Genomic DNA, 25,900 nt, shown 5'->3' on the forward strand with positions numbered 1-25,900 from the left:
CCTGAAACTGTTCTTAACCGAAAGCACCACTTTAGCTAATGGGGCCTTCCGCTGCTGCCATGACGCTGCTGCGCAATTTATGTTCTCATCCTGAAACAAAGTTCTTAACCCGAGGTACTATTTCTGGGTTAACGGAGTCTGTAACCTGAAGCATCTGTAACCCAAGGTACCACTGTATATTTCATGCAATTTATGTGATTAAGTATATATAATGACATAAGGCATGCAAATTTGCCACAGTGGACATCAATATGAACAATGTGGTTTAGGGCAGAAGATGAACCGCCAGAGGAAGAGAAACAGTCTTGCGTCTGATATGGAGAATGATGCCTTCTTGCATCCCTAGTCTTGAACTTACCTGCAATGAATAACGATGGGTCCTGCATCGGGAGGCGTGGAGGCCTTCACTCTGCGGATGAATGCCAGGAGCCCGGTTGCATGGTAAGGCACCCCATGTTCTGGCCATGATGTGAAGTGGAACTGCTTTACTTCATGCCTCGCTGAGTAGCCCCTCTGTAAGGAGGAGGTGAGGACAGGGAGAGAGAAAGTAGGGTTAGCCCTACAGATGTTTCCAGGGCCAGATTTAGGTTTGATGAGGCCCTAAACTACTGAAGGTCATGGGGCCCTTTATATGTCCAGCTGTCCTTTGTCAACAACAAATTGTCCCTGTTTTTTGTGTTGAATATATGGTAATTTATGCAACCAGTCCATGCAGAATGTAGGCACCCTATATATAGAAATGAGCAAACCAGTGATATTTTAGGGAACAGGCCAGCAGGCGGGGCCCATTACTTACATCATAGGAGCCTACACAACACAAACACTGTTGCTGTATGTAGGTTTTATTTAATTTGTTTTTTATCTTATATTTTGGAAATGTACATCCAGGTTTGTTTGTTTTTTATTTTTTAGGGGGGGCCCAAGAGAGTGTTAGGATATTTCCGTTCCACCTTAAAAGGGAGCAGGCTTTGTGAGTCAGAGTCTGCGAATTTCCTGTTCACAGGATGTTTATGTTTCTATTGCTTTCGTTTTCTCTCTGTGTCTGGAGACACTGACGCAGGCAGTCGTGTCTTTCTTTGTTCTGATCAACGCTGAATAAAACTTGTAAATAATGCTCTCCTGAGTGCGACTTTTGCTGTGCATTATCTGCTGATAGAGTGTGCATGAGCTCTGGAATGTGGCAAGATATTTTCTAGAAACTCATGTCGCTAATTGCTGATACTGCGTGCCTACGGGAGATCGATGGATCGTCCGGCAGACGGCTTGGGGCCATGATGGACTTTGTCTCCCTGGCAGTATCCCAACAGAGAGTAGGGCCCTAAGCTATAGCTTGTTTTGCTTATATGTAAGTTAGGCACTGGACGTTTCCCCGGGAAGGTGGAGGTTAACATTAAAAATGCTTCCAAAATTCTCATCATCCCAATTCCTTTGCTACATTCTGGAGTCCCCAACTGCCTGGCCTTGTGTTTAAAAGTGCTATCAATGCATTACATTATTCCTTAGAGAAATTTATAGCCTGCTCTTCATTTAAAAATAAATCTCAAAGTGGGCCGCAATAAAAATATCCTGATCAATAAGACTAGCCAATATCACATAAAATCACAACAGCAATATGGGGTGAGCACATCTTTTGAGGGCAGGTCACCCAATTCCACCTCTAATTAACCATTAAGAATCATTACTTTTAACATTATTATGGGTTTTCATTGAACTGCATTGTTCCTTGAGTTGTTTGTTCTTGCTTTGCTTATTTACCATGGTGTTTGTTTGTTTGATTATATTGATTATTATTTTTTTGCCAAGGTTTATTATTATCATTATTAGCTGCTCTGAGCTCAACTTTGTTGTTAGAAAAGTGGCAGTGTGGTATAATGACTAGAGTGGTGGACTAGAACTAGGGTTCAAATCCCCACTCAGCCATGAATTTCACTGGGTGACCAGCGAAAATCACTTTCTCTCAACCTAACCTACCTCACAGGGTTGTTGTGAGGACAAAACGAGGAGGGACCAACCATGTAAACTGTTAGGATATTTCCGTTCCACCTTAAAAGGGAGCAGGCTTTCTGTAACAGTCTGCGCATGTCCTGATCACAGGATGTTTATGTTCTGATATTCCTTTCGGTTTTGCCCGTCGGACAGAGATGCTGACACAGAACGGTCACGTTTTCTTTTGTTCTGTTAAACGCTAAATAAAGTCTGTAAATTATGCTCTTCTGCGGTGCAAGCTTTTGACTGTGCTTTCTGCTGAAAGAGGGTGCACCAGCCTAGGAATGTGGCTAGGAATTTCCAAGGGCTTTGTGCCCCTAACTGTTGGATCTGCGTGACTACGGGAGGCCGATGGACGTCCAGAACTCCGGCTTGGGGCTCAGATGGACGTTATCTCCCTGGCAGGGTGTCAAACTCAAATTCATCGGGGGCCGCAGCAGCAGTTTGGTCACCCTCAAAGGGCTGGTTGTAACCACGGAAGTGGTTTCCTGAATGCATGTAAAGTGGAGGTTTCCTGTGTAGAACGGCCGGCGCCGCTAGAGGGCGGACATTCTCTGGCTTGTAGGCTGCCGCGCATGCGCTGAAGAGGCGGCTTTCTTGTGTAAAAAAAAAAAAGCGAGAATAAAAGGTGAAGGCTGGTGGCCGCCGGCGGCTACACGGGCCACATGACGAAGTCTGGCGGGCCGGATTCGGCCCGCGGGCCTTGTGTTTGACACCCGTGATGTAAACTGTCTTGAGCTCTTCCATATAAATGAAATAAATAAGTAGGTAAAATAAATATTTAAATCTAACCCTTTAAAACAAATTCTGAACATGACACACCATTTATATATGGTTTGCTGCAGAAGCATGACTTCATTACAGTTTATGAACACATAAGGAAAAAGGGTTCCTCAATTATAGAGGGATTTTTTTTGTAATTAAACAGAAGGCTATTGAACAGGATCCAGCAGCTTGGAATTTGCATTTTCTCAAAATTGGAGGAAATGATAAAGTTCACCATGAAAGATGTTAACCACTGCAACAAGCAGCTATCACACTCAAAATTAAGTTGACCTTGGATGCTCACCTAATATTAATTCATTCATTAATATACTGCTTACACACCTGAGTGGTTTCTAAGCTGCTTGCAAGTTAATAATCAATGATGTGATTCATACATAACTAAAACAAAACAATTCCATCAATATGTTAAGAACATCCATAATTTAAAAAATCACAACAAAACAATCCTGTTAAAAAGCGTAACAGTTAAACCAATTTGAAGAGCAATTTAAACAATCAAATCAGGAAAGTTCAAGTTCGAGGGAATACTTGTCTAAGCAGGTGCATCTTCAACAGCCGGCAGAATGCCAACACCGATGGGGACCTCTTGTATTTACCAGAACTCTTGCTACGTACCCAGAACATCTAAGTATTGATGTAGGAGAAGCTGTAGGGAATTCTCTAGATTTCGGTGTGGTATGAGGCCAAGTGGAAAGCAATTACAGGTGCTAGATTTTGCTCATGATTACAGGCAGCATGAGATAAGAGCATAAATACAGTGGTTTCTGACATGAAGCAGCTCTAACGGCAGGATTGCTGCCTGATCAAAATTCCCACCCAGGTGCCACGACTTCACTTTGGCAGATTCATCTCAGAAAAGGTTTGTGTATTTCCCATGTTGCTGCCCTCCCAGCAGAACCAGGAAGCTTTGATTCAGTTCAAAATTTTCATGCAAACCACCCTTAAGTCACACTTTCCTCCCCCCCCACAAATACGCAGACTGAAATGCATCTATCCTTCAAAATGGATACTTCTCTGAATTTTTGTGATGCAGTTCTCCAACCCAAGAAATGTTGCATATGTACACCGCATACAAAAATACCTATCTCAGTGGAAAGATTGCTAGGGAGGAATCACTTTCCAGAAATGTGTAGACTGGGCCAAACGGAATGCAAAAGTAGGAACAACGAGCGCTAAAAGGCTGACGAAGTGAGATTGTTTTAACAAGCAAATAATAACTGCAGGCTGATGTGCAAACATTGCGAACTGAACTTATGCTTTGAAAAAATGAGAAACGTAGAGAAACCAACATTGACAGATTAATCTATGCCATATTCACAGGATTACCCCATGGCTGGAGGTCATGCTGTCCTCTCCTTTTGAGGCTACATCTCCTTTCACCCTAAATCACTCATCATAGTGTGATATTGCATCTTTGTTAAGCTTGGCTGAGATGGTATCATGATTTAATACACTGGCTCGGAGGTTCCATCCTCTTTTTTGGTGGAGAAATCCCAGGCCACTGATTAAGTGGTCCTTCTCCCTGAAACTGGAGCTGCGGGAATGCCTTGGAACGATTACAAGGCAACCAGATCCCGACGGAACTTGGGTACTTTACTTGTAACAAGGTTGTGATTTAACGTTCCTCTAGATTACAGGGTGAGGGGGGGTGAATTACAGTTGTGGGTGTCTCGAGATACAGTAGAACTGCTCAATAATTGCCACGAAGCTTTCAGCTCCTGTCTAGAAGACAGAAATAATTGTCCATTCCCTGTGCAATTACATGGCGCTTAGCCTGAAATTATACCATCAAGAATGACCACGTAAATAAAGGGCTGTTCTGCGGCACTATTTACTGAGAGAACGTCCTTCAATGGAGTACCTAAAGAGTGTGTATAAACAAGGAAGATTCAGATGGAGGAATTCTGAGCACCAAGCATGGTTGGTGAGAGGGGGATGCCAAAGTGAGCAGAGGGTTTGGGATCCAAAAGAGAAGACTGAAAACAGACAAAAGTCTCCCAGGCTAGGAAATGGCTACACACAAATACTAGGTGTGTGCACTGGTTCTGTGCATACTCTGAATTACAAGGCAATTTCGGGGCGGTTCCCACCTTCCGGGAAGGTACTTGCTTTGCCAAGTGTTTTTAGAGAATTTATTTGATTCAGTGTTGGCCGTTTGTTCTGTTCTTTGTGGTTTTATAATGTTATGATTTTATAGCTCTAATGTGTTTTCCTGACTTCATTGTGCACTACCTTGGTATTTTTTTTTATTAGTTGCCACCTTATAAATATTCTTATGAATAAGAAAATCCTGAATTTAGATCACAGCATAACAAGATGAGGTGAATCATGAACTCCCTAAGATTCTTTGTGGCTCTGTGGCTTTAGATCTCAAAAAACTAACTAACCTAGCTACCTGCAAGACACTCTTTTCACTGCCAGCAGAGGCAGCTGGCTGCCATGGTGGTGGCAGCAGAAAACAGTTAAAAACAAAACAGAAAGAAATAATTTAAAAGGTAAGTCCACCCTGAAACATTCCAGTCACTTTGCTCCCATTTCCCTGAACTCCAGTTCCAGATTTTAACACCTTGCATTCTAAAGTAAAAATTGTACACAACATAGAGTCTATAAAGGATGATGCATCAAGTAGCAGCATCTCCAGGTCCAGGTTACAATTTTCTTCCTCAAAGAAAACATTTCCAGATAATGTCACCATGTTTCCATCTTCTCCATCAAAGGAAACCACCTATTTGTGTTTGTTCACATCACACATGCAGCACAATATGAAAGTGGACTTTCAAGGAGTCTTTAAGCCAACAATGTTGACCTGTGACAGTGCCTTCTTGGTAGTGGTTCCCTGTTTATGGAATTCCCTTCCCGGCGAGGTGCATCTGCCTCCCTCATTATTGACTTTCAGAAGAAATGTTGAAATATTCCTGTTTACCTAGGCATTTGATGGCTCATAAGAAACTAATACATTAATAACTGTGAGGGTATGTGATTGTTTCTAAACACTGTACATTTAGAAAAAATGGTTTTGAAATGCCTTAAAGATGCTTTTCTTTTCTTTTCTTTTAAATGGTCCTCTTTTGTGGTTTGCTGTGCCAGGCTCCAGCAGAAGGAGGGGCAGGATACAAAGTCCATAAACAAACTACTCATCCTTCTAGGTTCTTTCTACCCTCAGTGTCTAAGGAGATGCACATCCCCGATTCTCATTTTGGGGAGTGAAAATCACAGAGCTGCAGCTGCAAACAAGTGTCCCAAATATAGCAACATTGTGCCAAAGAGTTATGGCAGATTGCAAAAGGGAGAGGCAGAGAGAAAAAGCCATTTGGTGATGAACAAGTTCTTGCATGTTAAGCCTGGTCTGTTGAGCCATTAAAAAAACTGGATTCTTTATGTCAGCATTTCCCAAACTGGTGCATCCAGATGCTTTGAACTATAAGCCCCATCAGTCTCAGCCAGCATGGCCAATGATCAAGGGTGGTGGAAGATGTAGACCAACAATCTCTGGAAAGCACCAGGCTGGGGCACAGGAAGCTGATCAGCACTTTGATCTATGACCTGGGAAGAAGGTCAGCACTTTGTAAGAATGTGTAATGATGGGGAACGATGCGTACCTAATGCCTTTCCCTGCTACTTCAAAATAGCATTTAAAAAGAAGAAAACAAAACAAAACAGAGTGGGTAGAAAAATTGTGTACACAAGTGTGCCTATGACTGATTGCTAGAGAAATTGATGTTGTGTGTCAAATCAGTGAGGACAACAATGCACAATAATCTTAGGATCTGAACTAATACATCAGGAAAGCTCTATCTTTGCGACACCGACTTGCTTCCCACATTGAGCGGGCTGGTCGTCACATGATGTGTCCCACCCAGTGTGCGAGTGCTCACACAGCAGCAGCGGGGGATGGCAGCCCCTTCAATTTTGGGAGTAGGGCTTGCCTCCCTGCCCCCAAATATTGAGGGGGCCGAAGCCGCTTACACCCCCTAAAGTTGGCACCCCCTGCTTTTGGGGGGGAAATACCATTTGCTTTTATGGATTAATAGCCTAAACATGGTGCTTTTTCACTATGTAGAAATCTAGAGGTAAGCCAACAGAGGGAAGGAAGGAAGGAAGGAAGGGAGGGAGGGAGGGAGGGAGGGAGGGAGGGAGGGAGGGAGGAAGGAAGGAAGGAAGGAAGGAAGGAAGGAAGGAAGGAAGGAAGGAAGGAAATTTCTTTTTCCCATCTCCACTCAAATTGCTCCACCCATTTTGCTGCCTGTGAGTAGAGGAATTTCAAGCTCAACTGTGAAGATGATAGATAAATAGATGATAGATAGATAGATAGATAGATAGATAGATAGATAGATAGATAGATAGATATAGATGATAGATAGATAGACAGACAGATAGTTTAACATTTTGTAGGAAGCAGTGATTTTGCTCCCTCTTCTTTTAACCCACTGATCCCTTCATCAACCAGCACTAACTTTCAATATCTTATATTTCAGTTTTCATCGCCAAAATAAGAAGAAAATGGGTTGTGATTTTTAAAACAAACCCCTCCAGACTGATCCCTTCCCACCCCAGAATATTTAGTGAATGGGCCATTCCAATTTTATGGTCTGCAAATAGGATGAAGCATTTCAGAAGGTCTGTTTTTGCTCAGCCCTAAACTATCCATCAAAATAATATGGTAGGCCAGAAATTGGGGGACCTGCAGCCCTGCATGGTATAGGGACACCATCAGCACTGATCATTGGCAATGCTGGCTGAGGCTGATGGAAGTTCTAGTACCAAACACATAGACAGCAACAGGTTGGGGGAGACTGCTTTAGACAGAGATGTCATGCGGCTACAACTCCCATCATTCATGACTATTGGCAAGGCTGAAGGTGGGGGTTTAGCAGTTGGAATCCACAGCATCTGAAGGGCCACAGGTTCCTCACCCTAACCATAGGCTTTGCACATGAGCATTGCACATTACTCCAGGGACCAGTATGGGTGGGCAGAATAGCAAGGTCTTCTCAATGCTCAGTGGTTGCTGTAGGAGCCCTCCTGCAGTCTTCCTGGCCTGCAGACCTTTTTGCCAGCAAGGAAGCCTCAGTGAAACATATCTCTGCCACCCGTTGCTGCTGGGAGATCATGGCCAATGTACCAGCTTTTGGCTTAAGAGCAATGCTTCCACAGACAGGACTGTGCTGAGCTTTGAAGCGTGAAGAGCTTACCCTCTCCAGAGTGAACGTCCTCACGACATATTCCGCCAATGTCTCCGACTTCACCTGGGTAATTTTGATGTCGCCATACATCTCTGAGTCATCTGGCCAGTATTTGGAGCACTTGACCTGCAATAGCAAGATAAGACCATCATCTGTGTGTCTAAGGGTGGGGTGGGGGGTCAGGGCCAATAAAGCACCCCCCTCTGGAACTCACAGGGTGGGGAGAGGAGAACAGAATGAGTCTCTTACCCTTCCCACTTCAACCAGCTTGGTTATCATCACTATGCTAGAACAGTGCTCCTGCCACACCATCCGCCAGAAATCATAGATCATCTCCTGTTTGGGGCCTGAAGCATTGAGATGGAAGAGAACTAAGCAACCACAGAGACTGCTAAAAGATGTCATGTGCAAAAATAAGGTGGCTATTGATTTGTTTCAGGTATTTCCTGGCCACCCTCTACCACAAAAACCTCAGAGGTGAGTTACAGCATTACAATATTACAGTATTAAAAAGCAGTTGGAACAATGTACTGTACATGAAAAACTGCACCAGGGAGTAGTGGAACTTAAAAATAAGTCTCATCTGTCAAAAGTCAAGTAAAGAGGTGTGTCTTCAATGAATGCGGAGAACAATACAATGGTGGTCCCAGATGCCTCTTTGAGGGGTGGGAATTCCACGGTGGAATGCCACAGAGGAAGCCCCTTCCCAAGACACCTCCATCCCAAACTTCTGAGGACTACCAAGAGTGTCCGCTTTCAGATATTTGGGGTCTCAATTGTTTAGTAAAATGAACATATTGAATTGGCAGAAATGAATGTGTTGGGCTGGCTGAATCCACACACTCCATCACCTTCAAGATGAAGGAGGATCTGCTAATCCCCACGAGTTCACCAATGATGGAGGGATTGGGGGGGCACATATACACAGCATCTGGGCTCCTTTGGGAGGAAAGACAGGATATCATTTTAATTAATCATCATAATAATTAAACCAAGGATGGTCCAGGGATTGAATATGTCAACCCCCACTCAGTTTTGCACTGTTGCTTTTTTCTGGGTCCCTGCTGCCCACATGCTCAGGACCATTAAAAAAGATGCCATGGGAGAGCCATCATTTTTAATGATCTCCTGTGATTATTATTTTTTAATAATAGCAATCATGGATAAAGGAGCGATTCTGATTGTGCTTGGGACATTGTGCGTGTGCATGTGTGGGAGACAGGCTTAGGTCTTCTGCCCTGCAGTTTTCTCCCTGGAGAAAAACTTTACATGCTCAAATACTACTACCACTATTATTATTATTATTATTATTATTATTATTATTATTATTATTATTATTATCAGCATCACCATCATTATTCTCAAAAACAAGCCCAAGTGGTGCAGAAATGAGGAGGGCAAGAATACCAGAAAGTGAAAGAGGAAGAAGATGATAAGAATGATTTACCTTGAGTGGCTATGAAGTGGTTGGATCTGTGGTAGCCCTGTGAAGGAATAAGACAGTGTGTTATGTTCCTATGGTAGGGAGGGAATGGTGGAAATACTTCCTGCATTGCATGGAACGCCGCCAGCAACATTGGTCCCAAGATCTGCTGCTCTTAAAGCTGACTTAAGCAATCCCCTTTTGCTATCCACACATACCAAAGCCCCAACAAACTTCCAAAGTTGGTTAGAGGATGTCCAAATGGATACTCAGCCAGGGTCCCTCTGAAAGCAAAGCCACTCAACCTAAATATCCACTAAAGCCCTTCCACAGTGCCTACATCCCAGTTTCCTGCCCAGATCCTGCATGCTTTGGACCAAGACCACGTTCAAAGCACACATTTAAAGTACTATGATGCCACTGAGGGCAAATACAGATCTCTCACTGTCCTCACTCCAAATGGGCAGTGAGATGCTGTTGCTAAGGCAACAAGGAAGCATTTCTTCTTCAAGGAAAGGTCATGCCATTTGGGGCATGTAAGTTTAGAAACAAGGCTAGTAAGGCAGAGCAAGATACATGGCATGGTATTGGGGGTGATGTGGAAAAAGTGGGCAGAGAGTGATCTTTTTCTCCCTCTTTTGTAATACTGGAACCCAGGGCTATCGAAGAAAGCGGAGTGTTTGGAGGATTCAGGACAGACAAAAGAAAGCACTTCTTCCCACAGTGTACAGTTAAACTCAGGAACTCACTACCATAACAGGTAGTGATGGTCACCAACTTGGATGGCTTTAACAGAGGATTATACCAATTTGTGAAGGGTAAATCTATCAATGACTATAAGCAGTGATAGCTATGTTCTATCTCCAGTGTAGGAGCCAATATGCCTCTGGGTGTCAGTGGCTGGGAAAGTGTGCTCTTGCGTTCATGCCCTGTTTGCAGGCTTCCCATGGGCGTCTGGAAGGTCTGAAGGGGGGATTCTAAACACATTCAGCTGAACACATTGATAATTCTCCTTGCCACCTGGAACCCTGATAAGGCACAGTTCCTGATCAATGGAAGGCATGCTCAGGACCACAGGAAGCCACCTTATTCTAAGCCAGACCAGCAGTCCATCTAGTTTAGTACCATCTACACTGACTGGCAGAGGCTCTCCAGGGTGTCAACTAGGGTTCTCTCCAAGCCCTACCTGGAGATGCCAGGTATGGAACCTGGGACCTTTGGCATGCAAAGCAGACGTTCTACCTGAGCTACAGCTGTTACCTAACACACGGAGAAGATTATATGCATGTTAGCCTAAACATACTTAGATCCTCATTCAGACCTTCCCGCTCAAAACGGGGTGGTCTGAAGTGGAGCTTGCATGTGTGAACCCAACTACTCCTCACTTCAATCCAGTTGTCTGAACATAACTGGTGCCCCCCCACTTACCCCAGGCACCATCATGCAGTGCACACAAGGCCAAACACAGGAGACTGGGATTCAGCTTGAGCATGGGTCACCTTGAGGGTAACAGCAGCTTCCCATTTTACTTTGCTTCCCAGTACACGAAGGCAGCCTTGATTAATGTCCACAAGCAGCAAGGAATGGAGAGCAGCACAAGAGCCCTGTTTGCAGCCTTGCTCTTCGCAGAAGTCATGTGGTCCTGAGTAATGATTGTGAATACCTTCATTCATCCAAGCCACTTACTGCACGCATTAGTAACTCCTAATGGGGGAGCAGTGGCCCATAGAGCAGAGAAAGATGTAACAGCGCCAGTAACCAATAACACAGCAGGTTGGCTTGAAAGCTAAACATGAGGCTCCCTGTGTGGCCACCTACGCTCTCATTTTGCATTTTATATCTGAAGTCATCAGTTCTGCAAAGGACCTAATATACACCCATGTTCAATCATCTAACCAGAAGGGGATGTTATCCAGCTTGGAAAAGCTCCCTCCCTGCAAATATTCTCTGGATGCTTGCAGTTCAAGTATGAGCCCTCAGCAAGCATTGATTAAGTTCACATCATCTGTGCCACCATGCAACCCATTATAATACATGTGACAGTCCTTCAGATATTTGAAGACGGTGTGAGTTAAAGTAGGTGGAGGGAAGCTTTGGTCCTGTAGATGTTGCTGAATGACAACTCCCATCAGTCCCAGCAAGTGGCCAGGGATGATGGGAGTTGTTGTTAGGCAACATCTGGGGCAGAGGAAAAGGTTCCACACAGCTGAAGTAGAGGGAACCACTACTTCACATGTGGTTCACATGTGCCCCCAACCACATTCTCCACCCCTGGATAAATATTTAAGGGACTCCTAAATGGAAGAAAGATGAAATAGAGGAGAGGGACTCGACATATACTTACTTCTCGGTTTATCCGAATCTTAGCAAGCCCAATCGGACACAGGTTCAAGAGAAAAAGAGATCAGAGACAGACAGATTAGTGAGACACAATCTGAGGAAGACCAGACTGTTTAGTAGAGGGAGTACATTAGACAGCAACATAGATGAGCAGAGAAGGAGGAGCAGCAAAGGACACTGGGATTGGATCTGGTTTCTTTTGCCTCACTTAAACAATCTAGACAGCCATGAACAGTCTAGAGCTGAAATAAAGATTCACAAATATTAGAAATTTGACAGAAATTCTCTATTGGTTGGTTTGCCAAATTTTGAATCTGAAATTCAAATTTCAATTTTGAATGTGGCATTTGAGATTTGAGTGTTTTCAACATTCTGGCATCTTTTGATTTAGGCAGGTGTCCAAAAATTAGATAAGCCATCAATTGTCAAATGTGGTAGATGTCATTGCTTGTCAGCTATCAAATACCATCATATATTAACTACCAAAGTAAAATATCAAGTCAAATATCCAATACTGAAACCAAATGTGACTCAATGTCAGCTATAGGTATCATAAACTACTGGCAAGTCTTCAACTATTCAGTGCATGTTTGATGTCAAAATTTGCAGAAGAAAACTTCTGAGACGCTTTGGAAGGAAATTAGTTTCAGCTCTAGGACAGATAGTTTCAGAGGCTTTACACTTGTGGAGGGATTTAGAGATCACTTATAATATTATATTGTCCCTATTCTGTTTTTCAAATCATGTGTTAGTGGATGGCCATAATATGGACATAGACTGTATTTGTAACAGTTCAGGCACGAGCCTCCAGCAAGCATTTGATAAAATTCATATTGCCACCATGCAGACCATTGTAATACATGCTAAATAAAAGTTTTAGTTGCTCATAGTTGCTCTGTATTGTGGGGTATCTAGGTTGTGTGCCAGTGGAACAGAGGAGGGAGACCATTGCTGGCAATTCTTCCTCATCACGGGAGCCTGACTGGAGGGCTGGGAAACCCTCCAGAGCAGATTTAGTAGGGAGTATGGAGGTAGCAGTAGGGTGAAATCATTAAAAATTACCTCCCTCCCTCATTCTGTTGATGGGCTTCTTCTATCAGTGGACAGACAGCATTATATTTCACGTATTGTGTGTATCTTCACTTTATAGTTTTACAGTTACTGACTCATCACACACAATCTTGCATTTATTTCAATGTACATCTTCACACCATTTATTCACAGTTGGGGGGACAAATGGATTTCTCTTGTTCTGTTCCTTTATTGTTCCATGAATTTGGTCTGTGCTGCATTCTAGTTTGTCTTAATTTTGGTTTAATTGGGGTAATTTCTAAAATCGATTCTGGTATTGGAGCATGTGCTGTTTATTATAGCTTACAGTTCACTTGGGTCACTGGCATCTATATTTGGACTGTCTCAGAAAATTTACTCCTTCTTTCTTTTCCTGGAAGAACTTGAATAATTTTTAGGAAACATGCCCATCTCTAGACATAACATGGATTGTTAAAGGATGGGAAATTTATGTTTGTCCTTATTTGGTATGTGTTGGTGGGAGGGAATACAACTCCCATCATCCCTGACCATTGGCCATAGTCACTGAGGCTGATGGGAGCTGTAGTGCAACAACATCTGGAGAGATACAGGCTCCCCATTCTTGAAGGAGAGTGCATATGGTCCTTCACATATATCTAACCCTATCCTGATCTACTGCTGTACCGTCATGTTCCATTCTTGGAGCAAAAGGGAAAGGGAAAGGTAGCATTTCCCTCAGGAACCAAAGAGCATTCTTAAAGACAGCAGGGGCAGATGTAATATCAGGCTGCGTGAAGTGTGGAGCACCTAAGGGTGCATGTGTGAGAGAGACACAGGGAAAACATGGAAGACAAAGAGAATTCTAGATCACACAGCCAAGAAGGTTCCTATGAGACAAAAAACTCAAGACTCTGAGATTTTGCTGAAGAGAAGGTTGTTGGTAAGGCGATGGAAACAGGTCAGGGGTGCTGATGCACTTACATCAATGTAGTTGGCGTTGATATAGTCTGAGTTGGGGTCCCCAAGAAGTGGATGGAGCTTAACTCGATGCCGATCATCTGGAAAAAAATCAGATAGGACTCTCAGTCCAGGACAGGCAGAATAGCCACTGGGTGGCCTTAATCTTTTGACTCCCCATTTCATAAGTTCAAGGTGCTTTTCCTTTTAAATTTCCAGTCACTTACTGGACAGTGGCTACATCAGACTCCAACAGTGCAACTCAAACTCAGGCTACAAGCCCTAGCATCATTCTACTAGGACTCTGAAACCCGGGTGTACAGCACAGAGAGTTCCTGCCTGATGTACATTACAACTGAGTTCCTGCAGTCTTGAACAATCACATGATTCTTCCTACAGTGACCCACAATTGCAATTTGCCTTGGTGCTAATTGAGCTCTGGTCGTCAGGCACAGAACTCCAGAAAACATGTCCTTCTCTTCTAACCTGTAGCCATTATTGCGCTACTCCACATCTCAGCCTGCCTGTGGGGTTTGGCCAGAATCCTCAAGCTTCACATTCTTTTGCTCTTTTCTTTTTAAATCCAAGGCCTTTTGGCTCCCTAGCCACACAGAACAATGTCAAAGGCTTTACTGACTGAATTCTCCAGTCTCCATGCAAAAGCCACAATAGGTACCTGAGAAGTTCCTCAAGGTTTGCCACAATGTAGCTGAGATCAAGGCTCTGCTTTAAGGTAGATTTAAAGAACAGGCATACCAGGGCTGCAATGCTTAAACAATTGATCAAGCAATGAAAAATCTACTGAGCTTTTTAAAAGCCTTCTCCAATTAATTAGGCAGCAGTTTTTTTCTATTTTAAAAAACACACACACAAAAACCTGCATTATTATTTTGAGGGATGTACTTGCAAATTTGGGGGCAGCAGATGCCCTTTCGAAGCAGCATTTCCTTTCTCCTATCTCTCGCAAAGGAGAGAATGCTTCTTCTGACATAAAAAAGTGGGATCTAAAAGAAGATATTGCAGTAGCAGTCAGTGGGGTGCTGCAGGTGAGGTGGTGATGCTCACCTGCTTTCCAATGCCCAGAGTCGCTGCTCGTTACTGAGAAGAAGAGGCAGCAGGGAGTGCAGTGTAGGCACAGTGGCAGGATTGGCTGGATTGGCTCACTGCTGAGCTTGCACCATGCCAAGCTCCTTGCCCCCTTGCTCCTCTCCCTCTCGGCAACTCGAATGGATGTTTTGTGTTGGCAAGCCAGGTGAGCAATGCCACCCCACCCACCTCATGCCACCAACCAGGGCTGTCTTAAGCATATGCGGCACTGGGATGCAAAGATCCACCCGGCGGGACCCCCCCCCCAGGTTGCCCAGTCCCATGAGCACAGGAGGGCGGAGCCGGCCGGCCGCCTCAGTGTCTCACTGGCTTGGTTGCCCCCGAACTCACGCCCGCAGCGGAAGAACCCACTGGTGGCGCTCCAACCAATGGGCAGGCTCTTCCCCGGATTCAACTCTCGGGTCCTGAACTCTCAGCCTGCCACCCCTGAAAGCCCGGCGCCCAGGTGCCCCACACCCCTAGCACCTATGGGTAAGATGGCCCTGCCACCAACTTCTGCTGGAGGTTGCAATGCATGGTGCTCCTGTTCAGAAATCCAGCCATGCTATTCCATTGCCAGCCCCCTTCACTATACTTTTTCATCCTCTTCCTCAAGCATTCCTTACACACTGAACCCATTAGAACTCTTTGTGCTGCTTTTGAGGCCCCTCTTTGGTTTCACCACCAGATTTCCAGACTTTTGCAAACCTTCAGTGTTTCCCCAAGCCCGGTGATACTTTAGGGGTGGGAGGTGCCATTTTGACACTACAAAGAGCAGCACTCACAGTCTGAACATTGGGAATAGAGGAAATGCATCTACTCAAGACGCATGAATACTTCGTCTAAAAATGAAGAATGCCTTATATTTGTAAAATCAAATAAAAATGTTTTTTTAAAAAAAAACAAAGAATGCATTTCCCCCTTCAAAATGGCTGTTCTATATTCATATCACCATTTATTCTGATTGAATTTATGCATTCATTTGTTAATCAATTCACTGATCAACTGGCAGCCTCAATTCTTACACCTCCAGCCAGCTACACTGATACTGAATAAATCTCTCATCTCTACATTAACAAACTCTGCAAAATTAATGCATTTGACTGTAAAATCATGGTTACCTGAGATATAGTGGATCAGATGTTACCTAGAGTACTAGTCTCAGACCTGAGACTCACCTTTAACCCACATATGCATTCTGGGGACCCACTTATTAACTTTTACCTTCTATTCGTATGATGGTAGCGCTGCTGTTGTGATTCACCTTAGATCAGGCCATGATGTAGTTTTGGGTCATGACCCACCAGCAGAAGACCAGTGACCCAGAACACATGTCACCACCCAAAGAAGACATCTGCTGCATACCAACTGGCACCATGATGGTAGAAGAGTTGAGGAAAGGGCAACATTAGGATGAGACAGACAGCTTTGCTCCATGCAGGGCAGAAAGATGGAACTGCCTCAGTGCAGAGTGCAGTCAATGGGCAGCTTACTTCCCAGAGCTTCTTATGCAGAACCTTCCCAGTGATCAGGTCCAGCCCAATACATTTGGGCACCCGAGGCAGACTGCAAAATGGCACCCTCCCTCTCTGCCAAGGAAGAAGGGGTCAGTGAAGATCTGCATCAGGAACCATGGGATAATAAAGTTCTACATCAGGTCTGCTGCCCCTGTGGATTCTGCCGCCTGAGGCAGTCACCTCACCTTGCCTCATGGGTGGGCTGGCCCTGCCTGACACCTGATTGTGACGTTTGGTTGGGGAATGGGGTGGAATCTGAGTTTGGCTCCCACCAAACTGTTTTGAACAATTAGCTCTCGTTTTTGTCATCATGTTCACATGAAATTTCAATTTGCAAAATGCAGAGAACGGGAGGCTATAATTAGAAGCGGTAAAAATAGTTGGCTAGGATGGTGTTGCAGAGGCAAACCAGTCTTTAGTGGAGTTATTTTACAGCACAGATTCCAAGTGAATTGCAGCTTTCCCCCTCTGTTCTATGGAGGGGGATGTCCCCGGTTACTCATTCAACTCTTTCCAAAACTCTCCCGACCACCAAACTCTACATTCTCCGACGGACAGACAGACACACCATGCAACCATGTTTCGGACTTCTTGAACAGTTGACAAGTATTTGAAATGTTGCAGTGGAATGCTATCACACTCAGGTGTGAGGTTTAAGGGGGGGAAGAGCCCTTTGATGTAGCCTCTTCTCCATTGATGGGCCCAGCTGACTCACTCAGTGGTGGCAGCAAACAACAATGGGCAGTTTGAGCACATCCTAAACAACACTACACTAGGAACATTTTGCCAATGCTGACCCTTCATCACACCACAGAGCACACCAGGTGTAACTGTTAGAATATAAACCCTGGCACCAGTTTACCTGTGAGATCACCTAACCCTATATATGCCTAGTTGACTGCTTTGATCTGCAGAACTGGCAAGTGTCACGGGTGCCACAAAATCCCTGCTCGGCCTTTGTAGGAAATACGGTAGATCTTTTAGCATGACAGCACATACACTTTGGAACCCCCTGGCTACATGGACCAATGGCTCAGTATGAAGCAGCCTCCTTTGTTCCTCACAGCCTGTATTTGGTACAGAATCAAATGGGTGGCCCATGCTACCATATTATTTCACACTAACTGAAACTTCATCTCTACGGTTACTTCCCCCTGCACAACAGCCCTGTCTGAGGTTAGGTTGCACTGAGAGAGACTAACTAGCCAAAGGTTCCTGGCTGAATGTGAACCTGAATCCTAGACTCATGGGTCCTAGTTTGCCACTCTAACTGCTATGCAACACTGCTCTCAATAAATAAATGCTACCCAAGCACCTGCACTTATTCCCTTCAGAGTTTTGAGGTCACGTCACGCTCCCAGCCCTCTCTTCCTGCCAGGCAGAATTTTATCCGGCTGCAACCGACTTTCCAGCCCACAAAGCCTCCCCTAGCAACTTGCGTGACATATTTAATTCCAGGCAAAGGAATGACACGTCTCAAACTAAATGGAATCCTCCCGAGGTGCAAAGATCTGAAGTCTGCAGGCTATAATGAAGTGGTTACATTTGCAAAACTGAACCCAGATTGGAGAAAAATGCAACCGCTGTTGTGCATTTGACAGTCCTCGGATGCCTGCAAACCACAACCCAAATGCATACTTTCCAGACGCTGGAGAGTTTTGGGGCGTTCAAACATCCGAAATGAAAGAAAGAGATTGATTTTTCCCTTCTTTGTGATTTTTTTTTTTTTTAAAAAAAGAACTTTTGTCTCTGACACTCACAGGTTGGCATGTGATCCTGTCTCCCTTTGGTCTTGTCTTTCTTCTTTGAAGCATCCCAGCCTTCAAAGAAACTCTAGGAGGAACAGAAGTCTATTATCTGCATAAAGAATACTTGGGGAACAAGCACACATAATTTCCTTTGACAGCACAGATACCGGAAGCTCCCCTAGGGGTGGGCTCTACCATACAGCATCAAGACTCACTGCCTAGGTGAGCTGCTCACAGTGGCTTCCCCAATGAATGACCAGGGCAGAAGGAGGGGCACATATCTTTTGGGGATATTAAGATGATCTGCATTAAAATATTAGATGACCCACATTTTTTTATAAAAACAAACAAACATGCACACAGAGGGTCAAGAAAGCTGAATCCATATTGTGGCCAACCACAGAGCAGTCAAGTACAGTGGTACCTCTGGTTAAGTACTTAATTCGTTCCGGAGGTCCGTACTTAACCTGAAACTGTTCTTAACCTGAAGCACCACTTTAGCTAATGGGGCCTCCTGCTGCCACCGCACCATGATTTCTGTTCTCATCCTGATGCAAAGTTCTTAACCTGAAGCACTATTTCTGGGTTAGCGGAGTCTGTAACCTGAAGCGTATGTAATCTGAGGTACCACTGTACAGCATCTGAAGCAGAGGTGAGTAATGTGTGGCAGCACTCAGTCTAATTTCACAGAATTATAAGATTTGGGAGGGGACCTGAGGGTCATCTAACCCAACCCCTTGCAATGCATGTGGCCCTAAAATTAATTTCTGCATAAATGGCAAGAGGGATCTCTATCCCAACTCCAGTTACCTGCATGTTGGGGTAGGGAGGTCGAGAGAAATAAAGGGGTGGAGAGAGGCGGAGAAAGAAGTCGTCCCATCCACTCTTGGCTTTGGCCCCAACCACAGTTAGAATGTGGACCCCAACAGATTACCTTTGAAGAAATGCGGCCCTCAGCAGGGGGAAAAATGCCTCTGGGCATCTGATCTCAGTTGGTTAGAGTATGGCACTGATAATGCCAACGTTGCAGGTCCGATCCCCATATGGGACAACTGCATATTCCTGATTGCAGGGGGTTGGACTAGATGACCACCAGGGCCCATCCAACTCTACAGTGCTATGATTCTATGAATGGCCACTGTGAGAACATGACAATGGATAGATGTGCCTTTGGGCTGATTCAGGAGGCTAGCAAGGCTTTCCTCTTGCAGTGCCTCTGCCCATTTGGGAAAGCTGTATGCAATCCTTAAAGGGCCCATAACTGGTTCAATAGTTGCATGCTCCAGGATGGTGGCAGAACAGGAGAATCTACAGGGGAGTCACCCACAGATCTTAGGATCAAGGGTGAGTCACATCCTCAGAAACCACCCTCTTGACCATTGGGCCCACTCTTGGTCTTGTCTGCTCAATCTGCCAGAGCCTAACTCACCAAGGGTTTGAGATGAAGACACACACACACACACACACAGAGAGAGAGAGAGAGAGAGAGAGAGAGAGAGAGAGAGAGAGAGAGAGAGATATTCTTTTTTTTAATACAGGTGCTAGGAAAACTACAGATGGCAAGTACCATCTTAGAAGAGGCATCTGATTGGCCATTGTGGAAGCATAAAGCTGGACTAGATAGGTATTTGGGTCTGATCCTCAGGAAGATCTACATTTTCAAAAGCCAAGACCCTATGGACCGCACATTTCAGGACCAGAACTGCTAGCTTCCAAACTGCATCCCTCAGGTAGCAGCAGCAGCCATTGTGTCGAGAGGATGCTACATTTACAAACCCTCGAACTGAAGTTTTTACTTTGCTGTCTTAATTGCGAGTTTAATGTCTGCACTGCGCTGATTATGCGGCGTTTATTACTTTTAATTGGCTTAGTGTATAGTTTATTGTTGTTTTGCTTTAAATTACATTGTAAACCACCCTGGAATAAATATTTTGAAGGGGCAATACACACACACACACACACACACACACACACACACACACACATATATATATATATATATATGCTTTCGTAGATTTTCACGGGTACAGGAATGTAGGTTTTGGTGTCTTCGGGTGTCTTCCCGTGTAAGAGTTGGGGTGTCTAGGCGACGTTTCGACGAGGTCTCACTCGTCATCTTCAGGCTGGTGCTTTCGGCTTCTTGTTACTAGAACAGAGCAGGATCTCAGTGTTTGAGTTCCTATAAATACTGTTGAGGGGGTGTGGTGTATAGCCTCCTCTCTGCCCAGAACGTTGGAGGCTATACACCACACCCCCTCAACAGTATTTATAGGAACTCAAACACTGAGATCCTGCTCTGTTCTAGTAACAAGAAGCCGAAAGCACCAGCCTGAAGATGACGAGTGAGACCTCGTCGAAACGTCGCCTAGACACCCCAACTCTTACACGGGAAGACACCCGAAGACACCAAAACCTACATATATATATATACACACACACACACACACACACACACACACACACAAACATATATAGAGATAGAGATAGAGATCGAGATAGATAGATAGACAGACACAGAGATATAGATATATCACTGGTAGGGTGGAAATATATTTTCATCAATGTCTATTTTCATTAAAGGGATTCCCCAAGGGGGCATTTTTAAAGTGGATTCATTCCACTACATCTGTATTCTCCCTCCCTGCAGAAATGACTCATTCCCTCCCGTCCCCCGCCCCCCAGATTATGGAAACTTCTGTTTCCCATGCTTCTTTATTTCCTGTTATTACACAGAGCTACTGTGTGTGTGTGTGTGTGTGTGCGCGCACACACACACACACACACACACACACACACACAAAAAACTTGCAAGCCTCTTGTGCGCACGTGAAATAACGGCAGCCCCGCTGCTATGAGCAAAAAAGAGAAAGTGGAAGAAAATGATATGTTGCCTTGCTTGTTCCTAATATCCAAGTGCCTTTCAAATGACTGGTTTGGAACATATACAACAGCTTTTCAAGGTGCCCTAATTATTGTGACTAGCTCAGGTTTGTCAAATTCATAATATTGGAGAGGAGTGAGTGTCTCAGACATCCGAAACAATTGAACACGAGACAGTAATATTTTTTGGCAGAGAGAATGGAGGGACCTTCAATAGGCATGTCCCACGGGAAACATAAACCATATTGTTCTGACAGTGTCGCAAAGCAGAGGGGCTGCACATGTTCCATTTTGATATGGCATAAGAGGTGATGTTGTGGTTTAGGGACACAGTGTCCTTTCAGAAAAGAAAAAGAAGAAAGGAGCCGGGAGAAAGAAACTCCCCTTGAATTCCCCAGGCTAAGCCAGCATCTTGGTTACCGTGCCATAGCAACACAGGAATTCCAGAGATCTAGAGCTCAGTTTGGGTGTTCTAATCTCCCCGCCCATGACTCCCCACCTTATTAGAACGGCATAAGGGAGAGTGGGGACCAGTGTGCTAGTCCCCAACCTCCTCACTGCCCTCTGTGAGGCAAATATCTGGATCAGAGAGGAGTGGGTTATTCTACCCATGTGCAGAATTCTGGAGGGCCAGGGTTCAAAATAGGGATGTTTCTCTCACTTTCAAGTTCAGTGGGCTTCACATATCATTATCAGGGATTATGAATTTGGTAGAGCCTGGGGCCAAATTCTCACCTCATACTCTTGTTTGAAGCCATAGCCTTCTGCAGTCTTCATCTGGTTGATGTGCTGGAGAAGATCAGCCACTCGGACGGCAGGATGGAGCTGCCCGGTGTGATAGGGGGAGCCTTTGCGCCCACACTGCCGTCGAGGGGAACCCCCTAACAAGCTGCTGGACTCATTGACAACACTGCTGCGCTGGTCACCTGGGAATGATAACACAAGGTGTGACAGAGAGGCGGGAAAGGGAATCCAGAGAACAACAGGAACCAACACAAGTCCCTCTATAAAGCTATGCAGGTCTGGGTACAGTCAGTGCTGAATGACAACTCCCATCAGCTCTAGCCAGCATGGCCAATGGCAAGGGATGATAGGGGTTGTCATTCAACAATGTCTGGAGGGCTGCAGGTCCACACAGTTGACCTAAATAGGTTCTACTGCATTCAGATTTTTTGCCACAGACTGCTAAGGCCCCACCCACCTACCCTGGGCAGTAGCTCACACTCCAACTTAGACAAGGGCACAGCCAGATCTTAAAAGCCAGTGGCAAAGATCACAGAAGAGCTGGTCTCCACACTGGTTCTGAGCCAGAGCATTTCCATGTTCTGCTGAACAGGTATCCCCATAGGTTCCCAAACAAGCAACCATCTTCCCCACTGGAGCTCCCTGCTCCTCGCCGCTGGATCACTGATGCAAACAACAAGCTAGGAAATAAATTGGGGGAATGAGTTGGAGTGCTAGATAATAATTCAAGCTACTTAGTCTCCAGGGAAAACAAAAACAAAGGTGAGGCTTGAGTGTGATAGCACAGACTGAGAACACAAAGGTTTCATTGGGAACTGCAGAACTTGGAGCAAGTTGCTTGTGTGGGGCTGTCCAAGGTCCTGAAAATCTGACTGTACTTGGTCAATTGCACCACATTCAGATGACCTGCTATGCCCCTAAGGTTATTTTCTGGGTCTGCAAAATTCAGAAAAGTTCAAATTTTGAAGGACAACCAAGTTCATATCTTGTTTCAGATAATGTGAATTTGGTAGGTTCACCTTTCAATGCGAACTGAATTGAATCCCCCCCCCATCCCTACTTGGCGAATTCCACACACACATACAAGCTTATTTTATTTTAACTTGAAACAATGCTGTTAAGGGAAGGACAGGGGGAGTTGTGCTTTATGATTTTCTACAAGGCGCAGCCAATCAGTACTCTGCACAGCCAAACATGGAGTTGGGATTGAAACAAATTCATGATTGTCGCAAGAGACAGCTAATCAGAACTCTGCACAGCTGGCTTCTACTGAAAAGAGGAAAGGAGACCTGGTTGCTCGTGAGCATGGTTCAGCTTGGACGTTGGTCCAACTATATTAAAAACTGATGGCTTTAAACCAGTGCTGTTCTGCTGGTGGTGCACATGCTACTGGATAGGTTTTGAAAAGTACTGCTTTAAAGCATGTGAGGACCAGACAACCCTGAATAAATGCTGCTTGCCCAAAGCTGGAAAGACGATAAAGTCCCTACCAGAGTGGACTGGCAGGTTAAATTAATGGACTATGCAGAGATGGCAAGAGTGACTGGGAAAATCAAATCAGGAGGATCAAAACTTCAACAAATTATGAGAGAAATTTATACTATATTTGACAGACCACTATAAACACTTGAACTCTTTGGCAGGTCTTAAATAACTCTTGTAATGTTACAGAGACTTTTGATACAATGGAGGACTAGAAAATTAGGAGGATTTATAGTATGTAGTTGAAAAGGTTAATTAAGGAACCCATGGAGGGGAGGAGGGAAGTCTAGAGATTTGGAAGAATCTTGTGTAATTTTTATAATTTGTGATTTTGTGTGTGAATGAATTTGTAAAATCAAATAAAAATCATTAAAAAAGAAACAACCCTGAATATACTCCAGCCATTTTGTCTCTTTTCTCCAGTGATCGGTTCAAAAGAACTTGTACAAATGTTTGCGTTAGTAAAATATCATTTTTAAAAAGTGGGGTTTTTTTTGAAAAATAGAAAATTAATGGAGATGTTCACAAATGCAATTTCTTCTCTGGGATCAAGAACTGATCTCTCTGGTAATGGCATAATATGATGCTACTGACGTCAATGAGGTCCACTCATCTTGAGTGGAATTAACTCAACATCTCTCTCGACAAGGTAGACCAGGGCTTTTAAACCAATTATACAGCAAAGGGACCTCCCTAGGTATAAAGCTCTCCCTAGGCCACACAAAGACCCTTCCTGGTTCTGTATTCACATTCATTAACCCAAATTAGAATTAGAGAAAGGCAAACTGCCTTCAGCAGTATTCAGAAACAACACAGGAATTATGAGTAGAATTGGAAAACACTGAAAAAAGGGGGATATTTGCTGAGAGTTCTAAATGTGCAGTTATTGCACATGTGTAGGTGCTTTCCAGTATGCATATATAGCTCAGCAGCAAGATAAGGCACTGTTGTAAACAAGGCAGGGCTTCCCAACTCCAAAATGTGCATGCCCTCTTCTTGAAGTATATGTGATTATTTTATTTATTTAAACTATTTACATACTGCTTAACAACCATTGTATTTATGCAGTTTACAAAATATACAATACAAATAAAAATCTGTTAAAACTCTGAAATCAGACTTCAATCAAAATGTTGGTGGGAATAATAAAAAGGGGTATTTAGTAGACACCAGAAACTCAGTAGGGAGCTTCCAGTTGTCTGTCCTCAATTGAAAGAAAGTTCTGTATAATTGGGCCCACAGTACTAAATGCATAGCTCCTGGTGGATACAAATCTTTGGTCATTAGGCTTTATTTGAACATGAGCCATAGGCCATTTTGAGAGAGGCAGGCGATGTCGTCATAAAATATGGTATGTATTGTGTACTTTTGTATTCAGAATCCCCCCAAAATCATAAATCCATATTTGGAGCCTGATATTTTTAATCTTCAGTGGCATCACTGTTTAGAATCCTTGTTTCCTCTATTTCCCCTGGAAATTCACTCTCATTTAAAGCTGGGCAGGGTAGTTAAGCAATGTTCAAGACAGCTAATGTGCACTAAGTAATTCTGGGAATGCATCTTAATGTTGCTAAATTCTCTTGATACTTGCACACCTCCTGTATCCTGAAGTTCTCTTCATCTCACTTAGTGCCTCTCTCTCTCTCTCTCTCTCTCTCTCTCTCTCTCTCTCTCTTTCAGAGCATTATCCTGTATGGTGAGCTCTGCTCAAGTCGCAACTCCCCTGCATGGCAGAGTTCTTGAAGTAGTTGCCCTAACAACATTTCATCATAATAATCCTTTTGGGCTCAATCCTACAGCTCCAGCATCTATTCATCTTCTGGGCAAATGTCACCACATAGCCTCCCTCCTTGCCCTTTTGCTTGCGGTTTCCAGAAGGCAACATGTGCATTTGGTAATTAAAAGCCCACAGAGATGTATCGGGCAAGCATGTAAAGGAAATTGTACGAGAGTGATGTGCACAAGGGGGCTCAGATAGCATGCAGAAACCATTACCGCAACAACAGAAGCCGTGGCAAATGTCTTATTCCCTGGGAAAATTAGCCTTTCCCGATCTCTGGGAAATGAGCCATTCAGAGCTTCCCTGGGGTAGGAACACAGCGTTATGCATGTATCTTAGCTTGCACGTGCTTTCCCAGGCAAACAAACAAATAAATCATGGGCTTTAAACAAACCTAGTTAGGAGTAGTTGTTCACTGCTGATTAAAATGCCACAAGCTCCATTTTGAGGGGGAGCAAGGCTGGACAGGGTGTTTTGGGGTTGAAATCCTATACAACATTTACCTGGGAAGGAGCCCCACTGAACTAAATGAGATTTGCTTCTGAGTGGACACATATAATAGAGGTGGAGAAGCTCTGGCCCCCAGAGAGTGCTGGAGTACATCTCCCATCTTCTCTTACCATTGGTCATGCTGGTTGGGACTGGCAGGAATTGGAGTGGAACAACATGAGAGGCACAAATACAAGATGGGGGACACCTGGCTTGAGAGCAGTACATGTGAAAAGGATCTAGGAGTCTTGGTTGACCACAAACTTGACATGAGCCAACAGTGTGACGCGGCAGCTAAAAAAGCCAATGCAATTCTGGGCTGCATCAATAGGAGTATAGCATCTCAATCAAGGGAAGTAATAGTGCCACTGTATTCTGCTCTGGTCAGACCTCACCTGGAGTACTGTGTCCAGTTCTGGGCACCACAGTTCAAGAAGGACACTGACAAACTGGAACGTGTCCAGAGG

General features: G+C 44.3%; 1 protein-coding gene and 1 long non-coding RNA gene across 8 annotated transcripts in view; one reads left to right on the forward strand and one right to left on the reverse strand.

The window, feature by feature from the left end:
* Nucleotides 1–889, forward strand: part of LOC308591351 — a 539,976-nt gene extending 539,087 nt beyond the window's left edge. Inside the window, exon 3 of the long non-coding RNA XR_014010128.1 lies at nt 840–889. This is a non-coding gene — a long non-coding RNA (uncharacterized lncRNA). The remainder of the gene's footprint in view (nt 1–839) is intronic.
* PTPRU (protein tyrosine phosphatase receptor type U) overlaps nt 1–25,900 on the reverse strand; it is a 378,319-nt gene that overhangs the window by 51,575 nt on the left and 300,844 nt on the right. For 4 of the 7 annotated variants that reach the window (XM_081201863.1, XM_081201862.1, XM_081201866.1 and 1 more), the window contains 8 exons: nt 21,674–21,864; nt 18,071–18,143; nt 13,732–13,808; nt 11,723–11,740; nt 9,403–9,439; nt 8,205–8,302; nt 7,965–8,081; nt 359–513 (listed from right to left, as the gene is read on the reverse strand). In XM_081201863.1, the coding sequence (XP_081057989.1) occupies nt 359–513; nt 7,965–8,081; nt 8,205–8,302; nt 9,403–9,439; nt 11,723–11,740; nt 13,732–13,808; nt 18,071–18,143; nt 21,674–21,864 (766 nt within the window). The remainder of the gene's footprint in view (nt 1–358; nt 514–7,964; nt 8,082–8,204; nt 8,303–9,402; nt 9,440–11,722; nt 11,741–13,731; nt 13,809–18,070; nt 18,144–21,673; nt 21,865–25,900) is intronic. The other 3 variants (XM_081201868.1, XM_081201867.1, XM_081201864.1) reach the window with 1 other exon arrangement.

The sequence above is a fragment of the Podarcis bocagei genome, assembly GCF_964188305.1.
Source record: "Podarcis bocagei genome assembly, chromosome: 7".
Lineage (NCBI taxonomy): Eukaryota > Metazoa > Chordata > Lepidosauria > Squamata > Lacertidae > Podarcis > Podarcis bocagei.